Here is an 11,438-nt window from a genome sequence, read left to right on the forward strand (position 1 = left end):
AGATGTAAAAGTACAAGGAAAACAGCAGAGAATTGAAGAAAAAAACAAAAAGGGTTTTTGGATTTTGGAGTTGGAGAAGATCAGAAATGGGACCTATCTTTGGAGAGAGTGATTTACAGGATGGTTTTTGTTTTTGTTATTTATTATTTTCACATTTTAGAGTACTCTTTTATGGAGGCTTTGAATATGTTAAATTAGTCCTTCATAAAAAGGCAAATTAATGAATGTAATTTTTTTAGAGAAGTTATGAAGTTATTTAAAAATAAAAATAAAAAATAGACAATAAGTTTAGTATTTTAATAGAATTAGAAACTAATAAAAAAACATTATTAAAATTACTACCTCCGATATATATTTAGAGGAAATTTCCTAAAAAAAAGGATCATTTATATCTTTATAGTTTAACTTCAGGATCAAATGAGCTTTCAACGTCCGAAAAGGTTTAAATATGCATCCAACATCTTAAAAAGTGAACAATCAGGCCTCTGATTTTAACAACGAAGCCTCCAACATCTTTTTATATGTCCAAATTGAAGGCATAGTTATTCACCTTTTAAGATATTAAGGGCATATTTGAATCTTTTCGGATGTTAAGGGCTTATTGATCCTCAAGATAAACCATAAGGGAATAATAACCCTTTTTCCTTTTCTAAAATTTCTCTTTTAAAAATATAATTATCTTAACACCTTTTTTAACTTATTTACATGCCGTACTTTTTTTATCTGAGATATCTATTTTAGAGTTTTAATTTTAAAAATATATTTTTTAATTTTTTTACGTTTTATGTCTTTCTTCTGTAGATTTTTATATTTTTTTGTATTTTCTGGTGGTGTTTTTATAGTGTTTTTCCTATGATGTTTTTATAATACTTTTTATAATGTATTTATGGTGTATCTGTATGATTTTTTTAGTATAAAAACACAATAAAAACATCATAAAAATATAAATTAATTCGTTGGACGAAATTAGTAGCAAAAATACATAAAAACACCACAGATACACCACAAAACACCGTAGAAATATCAGGAAAATATACCTTAAAACATAAATACACCATAAAAATATTGCAAATAATAAATCAATTTGTTGCTTACAAAATTATTAACATCAAAAAAAAAAAAAAAACAAATCTGTAAAGAAGAGAAAGACAAAATAATTATATGAAAGATAGAAAAATTTTATAAACAAAAAAAATAATAAATATACAATAATCTATTTACAAAAAAATCTAAATTATAACAAAAAAACTAAAAAAAAAAACTAAAAACGCCGTCGAGTAATACATCAGAAGAAACGCGCGAGAAAAAATCAGCGAAAAAAATGCAATGACGATGAAACCACTAAAAAGATAGCGACGATGATGCAACCGGAAGAAAAATAGCGACTATGATGTTCTGGTCGCAGATCGAAAAAAGAATTACAGATCTAAAAAATAGAGAAAAAAAATTAAATAAAAAGAAAGAAAGAGAGAAGACAACGAAGAACGTGGAATTTTTGTGTTGGAAACAAAAGAGAGAGAATGAGTATTAAGAAAGAAAGTCTTAATTAATAAGAATTATTTTTAAAATTAGTTTTAAAAAACAGGATACCGGGTGAAAGATATAGAAAATTGGTCAAAATTGTTGTAGTTAAGTTGTAAAAGTATGGTATTAAATAATTCCATATATTTATTGCATTTGGACACAACAAAAAAATAATTAATACATATTATTTAATTCATAAATTTTAATTGAATTAACTCTATATTAAAACTTGACATCCATGATCACTAATTTTATTTCTGTTATTATATTTTTTCAATAAATTAATAAGAAACAAATTTAAAAAAGATCGAATAATGCTTTATTGATATTTTAAAGGGACAAATATTATGAATAATTTTTTGTCTTTCAAATACGACAAATGTCATGAATTAGACAGAGTCATAAAAAAATTATGAAGATGAAAAAAGTTAATGAAAGACAAAGATCTAAAGTTAAATATAAAGATAAACAGAAGTAAAAGATTTAAAATGACATTTTTTGTTTATCTGGTCCCTGACCTTTTATTTGAATTTATCTGATTTTAACTTTACGTTTTTTAAAATTATATTGATTACCTGAATTATTAATTTATTAGATATTAAATATAAAAGAGTTGCATATACTCTTTTTATAATAATAAATTTATTAATAAAGTTTAACGCGTCCCCTGAACTTGTGATACATGGTCATTTAACTTAATTTTTACTTTTTTGAGCTACTGACCTCAAAACTCTTTATTTTTGGATAAGATTACTCCATAATTTATATTTTTGTTGCAAAAAAATCAGTATAGGATAATTTTATCGCAACAATTAGGAAATTTTCTAAATTTGTTTCGCATCCTTCTGTCGATTTATATTTACGCATTTTAAAAATATAATAATGGGATAATCTGACTTAAAAATGAAGAGTTGCATGGTTAGTTGTTCAAAAAAAGTAAACATTAAGTTAAATAATCCTATATCATAAATTCGGGGGTGTATTATTGGTAAGTTTAATGATGGAAAACCACTATAAATTTGAAAAACAAAAATAGGAGTAATATTTATGTTTTAGTTGTGTTTGTGCTGACATGAAAAAAGTGGGGATTGTGAAATGAGATGGGAGAGATAACGTATAATATTTGAAGATCTAGCAAAGGGACACTGTCACTGGGTGTGGTTAAAATAAAGAGGAGGATTCGTTTTACTTCTGCACAGATCCTCCCACAAACCACACAATTTAACCACTTTGGTATAAATATAGTAAAAACAAAGAATATAATGTTCAATACTTTCTTAATGGACATTTGTGCATGTGATTTGGCAGGGGTAATAAACCCATAAATTATTGCAATTAACCATTTATTACCCTCTAAATTGTTTGTTTCTACAAAATAAACTAATGTTTAATTACTATCTCCATGTGACCAAAAAGATATTTGGCCAAAGGAACCTTTCAAGTTATTTTAAAGCCAATAAGACCTGATCCATAAATAGTTAAAATTCCAATTATATTCATAAGGTTTCGGTTTTAAGTCTCACTAGGGTCAAGTAGTTTAAGACCAACTTAACATCTAACGACTGGCAGCGGCAACTAACTATTAACAACTGATATTCATAAAATAACTATTAACAACCGACATAATTAATTAGATTCTACCTACTGATAAAGAAAATTATTTAAAAGAAGTTATAATTTTTTTTAGTTTTTTTTTGGGCAATTTAGACATTTAATATTTTAGAAATTGCAAGAAAAGCTTTTAAATTTTTGAAAAGAGAGCCGAGGCCCTTTAAATTTATTTTTTGGATACTTAACCCCTTACTATATTATTTTAACTTATAATATTCCTTAACTATTTTTTTTTCTATTGTACATCTACTTTTTTTTACCAATTTAATCTTTCAAGAATGCAATTGCATAAATTTCAATCATATTATATCTAGGGGTGTGAATGAATCGAGCCGAGCCGAGTTTTGAGGTGTTCATGTCCAGCTCGTTACATGAACGAGGTGTCCACATGCTCATTCGACCTTTAAATAAGGTATTCATATTTGATTTATATATTTGGTTCGTGTTTAATTTATATTTGTTCGTTTAACTTCTAAGTGAACAAGTTCACGAACGAGTTCATGAGGATATTGTTCACGAGCTCGTTCGTTTAACAAATAAACGGATGAACACGAACATGAACTAAAACTATATAATTTTTTTTTTCTATCAAAATAATTTAATCTATTAATTTTGTTTACAATAAAATAGTTTTAATATATTAAAATAATAAAGTATATTTATTTTACCAATGGGAGCTGGTCCAAGTGGTAAGCGGCTTGGTATTGCTTAAACAAGGTCTCGGGTTCGAGTCCTTGTGAATGCAGAAAATTCCCACTAGCAGACTCACCCACCATGCCAGATGCGCGACGCGGGTCGGATCCGGATTAGTCAGGGCGAAATTTTGGAAACGGGATGGGCTTATAAAAAAAAAAGTATATTTAATTTAAATCCAAATAAATATTTATCGAGTTTTTATACAAATCAATTTGTGGAATCTTTATTGAGCTCCTATACGAGCTCGTTTAAGAACTCTTAATCGAGCTCATTCACGAATAATTAAACAAGCTGTTCATGAACATAAACAAGCCGAACATAACTATATTCATATTTGACTCGTTTAAATAAATAAACATAAAATCAAACTCGACTTCGATTTGTTTATAATGCGAACGAACACAAACCACGCTCTTATCGAGCAGAATACCAAGCTGCTCACGAGTAGCTCAGTTTGTTTATAGCCCAAATTACCAACCCTTCTCCTCACACCTTGTTTTAAAATCTCCTGAGTAGCGAAAATACTACGCCAAGTATAGGCAGGATTATGATCTAACTTAGCATTCAAAAAATGCCATCAGCAAAATATATACTTCCCTCTGAAGGTCCCTTTGTATGTGATTAACAACCAGGACAGTTTAGCTTGCACAATTAATAAGTTGAACTCACGAACCTTCTTGAACCTACTTTCCCCAAGGTATTTTGGCATACACGATCTTTTCCACCGAGCTCAGTTAATTTCTGTTTGGTCGATTTTATTCCGATCCCACCAAACCATGCTCTCCAGTTCACTATACAAATCAAAAGACTTCATACATTTCATCTCTGCATGTTATTTATGCAGCTGATCTTACACATTTTTTTCCTGTAAGAGCAAGAACTAAAGACAGACTCTTGAGAAGACAAAAACAAGTTCCGAAACAGAGAGAAGACAAAAACATCATTGGTGACAATTAATCAAAATTTATTGCATAAAATTGTACAAGTCAAAAAAATGTTTAATCATCTAAAAAGAAGAAACATAATACCGTACCTATGGTATATGATACAATTTAGAAGGTTTAAGATTATCAGTAACATTAAAATACTTTAGTGTCTGAATCCACTTCTCTTGATTCTTCAAAAGATGAACTGCGATTGTGTCTGGCCAAAGCTCATGAGTGCATCTCGTAGGTGGCTCAGGAAAATTATACATAGACCACTTACCATTATATCTGTTTTTTGCTTTATGCCCTTCTCGAATCCAATCACCAAATATTTTATCCTCTGGACCTTCCATATGATTTTTTGGAATTTCCGAAACCCTAATCCACTCTACGATATCCCACGAAACCATATACCCCATTCCGGACATATAATGCACGAAAGGATCCATGCTAGGGCACGGAATAACATAACCATAGTATAGATCTTCTCTTGGCAATGGCTTTAGTGACTCTACCAAGCTTGCTAACCTAATATAAGTATCATCATCAGCTTTCATTACATAATGATAAGGAGGGTAAGCCTTATCAGTATCGTTTAGCATTTCGGGCAAGCTCGAAAAGTACGTATACGTCTTACCCTTGTTCATATTCTCTTTGCAATTGAGTATGATTATATCGTCGTACCGCATTATTTCAAGTGCAACGAGTACCTGTTGATCTTCTTTCGTCAAATTGCAAAATACAAACTTTACGTCAACTTGTGCACCGATTACAGATTGTGTTCCGTATATCATACGTAGAAAATCTCGACGATGGTATTGATCAGGCAATGTCAATATACCAATGAGTATGCGAATATCGTCGTTACTAGATGAAGAATTCGTAGCAAGAAATTTTGTTGAAGATGCATTAGAGAATGCGCATCTTCCTAACTTCAATAGCTTGTCGAATCGAAATTCGTTGATGGAAGCGAAAGCACAAAGGAACAAGATGAATAACAAAGAAGAGAGTATGAATCCTTTTCGATCTGATCTTGGAGCCTTCATTGTTACTAAATTTTGAAACCTTTTTTGTGATTGAACTATGGTATGAATTATGGGTAGCATGTGCATATTGGGAGATTTAGGATTTGAGTCCATTGTGATATTAATAATTTTCATAATGTCTTAGATATAAAGCATAAGTTGTCATTTTCTTTGATTTAGATTATCATTTTTGACTTTTATTATCCTATAAGGAAGGTGGTGGAGGAAAATAACATGGGGGATAATGATTTTTTTTCCATTTTGTCCTTTGTAGAATTAGGGATTAGCAGGGTATATTAAGGAGGTTTTAGTCCTTTCTCACGTTTACGTAGCCTCCTGCATCTTCTCCTTTGATTAGGGCGTACATTCCAAGTTTTGTCATTTCATTTTCAGACGAAGAAGAAATGGAATACAGCCTAATGTGATTGAACGTATTGTGCACATAAACTGAAGCTAGCCATTTAGGTCAACTTTTCGTAATTAGGTATTTTTGCATGAATTGTGTAGAGTCGACTTCAAGGTCTTTTTAGATAAAGTGTAGATCATCGTACTTGAAAAATAAGCAAATACCATGACCTCAGAAAAATATGCATACTTTTCTTTAGGTTTCTTTGTTTACAAAAAACATAGTAGAACAATATTTAATATGGGTAGCATGTGCATCTTCTCCTTGGATATTAGTGCATGTGATTTAGCAGGGATTAATAAACCCAAAAATCATTGCAATTAACCATTTATCACCCTCTAAAATGTTTGTTTTTACAAAATAAATAGGTTTAATTACTACACCTCCATATGACAACACAAAATAAATTGGCCAAGGATTGAAAAAAATCTTTCAAATTATTTTAAAAAGAGACATTTGCATTTAAATCCAACATTAATGGTTGTAGCTATTTAATTAGTCATTTTTCAGCAAAAAAAGTAGCCAAAAATATCAAAAACAGTGTCATTTTGTATAAAAAACGTCAAAAAACGGAAATCTGCTTCACAATTTCAAAAATTAAATGGTTGCGATATTTGAAACTTTTTCAGAGTAAAAAAAACTTCAATTTGAAAAAATAGGTACAATTGAAGCTCAAATTAAAAAAATAGGATAAAATTAACAATTTCAGAAGCCTAGAATAAAAAACGAGGTGAGGCAATTTTGGTCTTTTATGAAATGCCAATTACAGGTCTCAAATTTAAAACTACCATTCCATCTTTGCTGCTGATGTTATATATGCAGCAGATCCTACACAGTTTTCCCCGTCAGAGCAGGAACTAAAAGACGGTCCCTTAAAAAGAAAAAGAAAAGTTCAAAGACAGACCCCCACTTTGTTTCATCTACTTCTAACACCATCCTGTAACTCTCTCCACTTGAGAAATATACCAAATACAATGTTGAACCACATTATAGTTTTTTCTTATACGAGTATAAAGGAAGATGGAGTCTCCACAATATCCAAGTCCGAAAATGGCCAAAAAGACAATATTACATGAACAAAAAACATCACAAAAATTTCCTATGTACTTCATGTGTGTTTCGACTGTTGGCTGCTTATGACAGCCCCAATAATGGGGTTCACTGTCGCATTAATCAATGGCGATAATGAGGAAACCAACGGATACATACATAAGAAAAACAGGGTAAAGTGCAAGAGCCTTTCTTCTTGGGTTGACAGCTGAACTCATGAACGGATAGGCAGCCCATGAGCTCCATGCCAATGTCACACAAACCACGATCATTTTTACGATAACATTGTCCTTCAACATACAGATTACTGCTCCAACATCCAGAGGGAAGAGACAATAACCCAAGAGACTTAGACTTTGGAAGAAAATTATGTGCCCGCCCTGAAAGAATATAACATGAGATTATCTTGAAGGCTTCATATTTTCCACAATACATCACGATCATCTATATGCATTTAGTAATTAAAAAAACAACTAGATCATATACATTAAAAGCTAGGGCCAGATTTGTGAGCATAGACATGCTCTAGTATGCATATGTGTGCTAAAACTATCAGTGAGAGAAAGAAAGAGAGAGGCTATTACCAGTAGCAGAACATTCAATGTCAAGATTACTGCACCAGCTGCAAGTAGAGCAAATGCGACTGCGAAAACCTCAGACTGGGAAGAGAAAAACCAAACCGTTAGATTATATTCTTTGTTTGGTAATTAGAGGTTTGTATTGAACTTTAACCAACAAAAAAAAGGCAAAGCATGAGTTGGATCAGTTGCTAGACTTCCGATAATCCAATCAAAACATATATATCCTTCCTCATAAATGAAGCGGAAAGATACATAACGAAATACATAAAAGAATGAACAACAAACAATGACATTATTCTATTCTTGCATGATAGTAGTTTTATACTGTCATCAAACATGAAGCATGATCACCACCAATAATTGTGTGAGAATATTTAAATGTCTAGTAAAGCATATAATAGTGAATAAAATGTTAATAGCAACAGTCACTAAAGAGTGTGTTTAAGACCGAGTACTTTAAATCATGCTGCGTGATAAATGTATCCATTTGGAACCTTAAAATCTCTTGTTTAATTAAGTTATTCATGCTTCTGGAAACGATCATACAATTAGCACTCTGAATTCAATTAGATTTCAGATAACTTGAAGATGATAGTACTTTATAGGAAATGAAGATACATCATTCTCTCTCTCGAATTCCAAATCGATACTCATCTATGTCATCAAACCATAGCACATCGTTCCTACAATCATCAATCATATTACCATTAATTATTCTTGCTAACAAAAAATCATTAAATTTTGTAGCACTTGTATTATTTAAAATTCTTTAACTCATGTTGCTCATGCAAGTTCCTCTAGCATTTAATATTTCTACTAGTCTAGATCCGCTTTCATAACTTTGCTAAACCAACATACGTTGAAAAAGACATCAAACCTTTGATCAATAGACCTATTATTAAAAAAAGAACTTAATGTCAGTATCAACCACAAAAAAATCTGATACCCTGATATACACAAAAATTAATGTGGTTTCACCCATAAATGGTGATCCATTACAATAACAAAGTATAATTTCATATACAAACATATTAAAATGTTAATAGGGACATTCCAGCTTCCAAGCAGAAAATCGAAGACAAAAATGTATTTCGAAATCCAAAAATATGCCAACAGTATAACAAAAACTAATTAATTGAAGGGTCAGAAGCTAATGCAAACCGAGAGAACACAAGAGCTGCAATAATCTAGTGGTTTGACATAACATTGATACTAATCACTTCAGTAAAAGATGCCCAAGAACTCAATAATCAAACTCTGTAACTTAATTTCAAAGGAAGTGACTGTTAAACAAGGTAAGAAGAGCTCCCAACTGCGCATAAATGTTCACTAGACTACTAACTAAGCATTGCAAGGTGTTTAATCACATAAGCCAGCAAGTTGTGTACAAAAGGAATAATGGCCTGCTAAAACAACCTAATTCTGGCAATTCAAACTAAGAAGATTAGGTGTTATCAAAAGCTGAAACACATTGCTCTAAATATCCAATGCTCAAAACTTAAGTTCAAAAATAGAACACTCACAAGAAAAGTGACACTATGTGCTTAGCTGGCCCAATAAATTATAAAATCACACATTTTCGAATTCTATTCAGGCATTCAACTAAAGAACAGAGACACTGGCAGGTTCTGAGACAACTACAAGATGTATGCAAGACACTGCAAAGCTCATTAAAATGGCAAGTCACAAAGCTAAGCATGAAACTATCACAAATGTGCAACTAAAACAATCATTACAAGAGAACACTTAACACCTAGCTCAAAGACAACTAAATCCAAAACAGATCCTCAGAGCACATTTCAAAATACCTATCTATTCGGGGTTTTACCGAATGGATCAACATTTAAAAAAGCGATAGTATATAACAAATTTAATTTACAATTCGTTAATCATCCTTTCGATCAAGCACCCCTTTTTTTATTTTTCAATCATATCCGAAACCCCAATGTTAAAGACACTCCGAAACCGATTAAATTCATTAACAATTGCATTTCATATATAGTAAAACTAATATAAATAAAAAAATGACTTGCCTTCTTGACAGAAGCGGACCAAGAAAGAGTAAGACCCAGAAACACAATGAAGAAAAAAGGGCCCCAAAGATCCCAATCTCTCAACGCTTTACCAGGATCCTCTCTGTACGGATTCGGAAAGACCACCAGCTTCAAATTACTCACAATTCTCGACAGATCCCTTTTCACCGTGTCCCATACCGGCTCCGTTAAAGTATTCGGAGCAGATCCGAACCCGGTTGCACCTGTACCACCGTTGTTAATATTACTCGATCGATTACTTGCAGGTGGTGGTGGTGGTAACGGTGCGGCTGCCGGTACCGATGTTTTTTGTGGGGGCAAAGGAGGGAGGTTTGAATGGATGAAGGGTGAGGAAGAAACTGGGATTCTCGGAGGACTGGGCGGGCGGGCCGGGAGGACGGTGGCTGGACCCGATTGGACACTGGCGTTGATTAGGTTTTCGATCTCGTCAATGTCTGATTGGGAGGATGCATGCAGAGGGATTGTGTCGCTGTGCGACATTTTCTGGGGATTTTTATTTTGGTTTCCTGGGAAAGTGATGGAAAATTTTGGTTGTATGTTGAAGCAAAAGAATTTGGGTTTTGAAGAAATGATTTAATGAAGGATTTTCCATTTTTGTTTTAGCAGTTAATAAACGCTGCCGTTTGCAAGAGCTGAATAACAGTACCATATTTGCTCACTCTACCTGTGGCTTATTTTCATCTACGTTCCCCAAATTATCTTTTCCTTACACTATAGTCTCTAAGGCTATGTTTGGTTCCCGCAAATCTCTTGTATTTTTACGTTTTGAGAGGAATATGTATTCTACAAAATTATAAAATAACAATTCTATATAATTGCTACTCGATGAACCAAACGGATATTTATTCAATAACTATTCTTAAACGTGGCATACAACCATTTGAGTATATAATAGTCTCTAGTATGCCACATATGAACAAATCAACAAATTGCCGGAAGACAATTGGACTACAAAATTTTAAAAAAATAGAAATGTCAGAATTTGACATGTAACGTTTTAAATTTTAAAATTAGATCGTTACAAATATTTAATACGTTTTTTCCTTTAAAAAGTGATGGATTGTTTTAAAATTTTAATCTATCTATACTATATATAAAAGCACGGATGGGGGATGGGGGACAGGCTAATTTACTGAATAATCTTTTTCAGTTTACTACTAAATAGAGGTTTTATAGTCATTAACTAATTAGTTATTTAATTAATCACTATTGTAATTAAAGTTCTAATTAGAATAGGTAGTTAAATTATCTCCAATTTAGTTTTTAGTATGTAAAAAATAATTAAATTCTCAACAAATTAGTAGGAATACCTATCTTTTAGTTTGATTGAATTACAAAATTAAAATACTGTATTTGGTCAATATATTATTATTTAAATTTCTATCTTATTATTCAGTATGGAAAAATATTTTATAACCGAATATATTATATTTACTTTTGTAAAAATTCTTGACTAATTTAATATTAATTATAAATAAAAAATTGATATAATTATATTAAATTTACTAATATGTTCATTGACGAGTTACGTTACGAGCCACGTGTATAACATGTAATATGAAACT

General features: G+C 31.4%; 2 protein-coding genes across 2 annotated transcripts; both read right to left on the reverse strand.

The window, feature by feature from the left end:
* Positions 1-4,759: 4,759 nt before the first annotated feature.
* Positions 4,760-5,885, reverse strand: LOC126669846 (hydroxyproline O-galactosyltransferase GALT3). The gene has a single exon (XM_050363413.2). It carries the CDS (start codon positions 5,867-5,869, stop codon positions 4,865-4,867), a length of 1,005 nt encoding a protein of 334 aa, XP_050219370.1. The 5' UTR covers positions 5,870-5,885; the 3' UTR covers positions 4,760-4,864.
* A 1,270-nt stretch (positions 5,886-7,155) lies between these two features.
* LOC126669576 (protein YIP4b-like) lies at positions 7,156-10,445 on the reverse strand. Its single transcript, XM_050363082.2, has 3 exons — positions 9,853-10,445; positions 7,823-7,897; positions 7,156-7,618 (listed from the first exon to the last, which is right to left on the reverse strand). Exons 1-3 carry the CDS (start codon positions 10,351-10,353, stop codon positions 7,358-7,360), a joined length of 837 nt encoding a protein of 278 aa, XP_050219039.1. The 5' UTR covers positions 10,354-10,445; the 3' UTR covers positions 7,156-7,357.
* Between the last annotated feature and the right edge of the window lie 993 nt (positions 10,446-11,438).

Source organism: Mercurialis annua, linkage group LG2 (assembly GCF_937616625.2).
Source record: "Mercurialis annua linkage group LG2, ddMerAnnu1.2, whole genome shotgun sequence".
NCBI lineage: Eukaryota > Viridiplantae > Streptophyta > Magnoliopsida > Malpighiales > Euphorbiaceae > Mercurialis > Mercurialis annua.

What these genes read in the sequence shown, in the direction of transcription:
- LOC126669846 (XM_050363413.2), bottom strand. Translation starts at nt 5,869, where the DNA reads ATGCACATGCTACCCATAATTCATACCATAGTTCAATCACAAAAAAGG.
- LOC126669576 (XM_050363082.2), bottom strand. Translation starts at nt 10,353, where the DNA reads ATGTCGCACAGCGACACAATCCCTCTGCATGCATCCTCCCAATCAGAC. An exon ending in GGTCCGCTTCTGTCAAGAAG is followed by an intron (nt 7,898 to 9,852) that starts GCAAGTCATTTT and finishes TTCTCTTCCCAG; the next exon opens with TCTGAGGTTTTCGCAGTCGC. An exon ending in CATTGAATGTTCTGCTACTG is followed by an intron (nt 7,619 to 7,822) that starts GTAATAGCCTCT and finishes ATATTCTTTCAG; the next exon opens with GGCGGGCACATAATTTTCTT.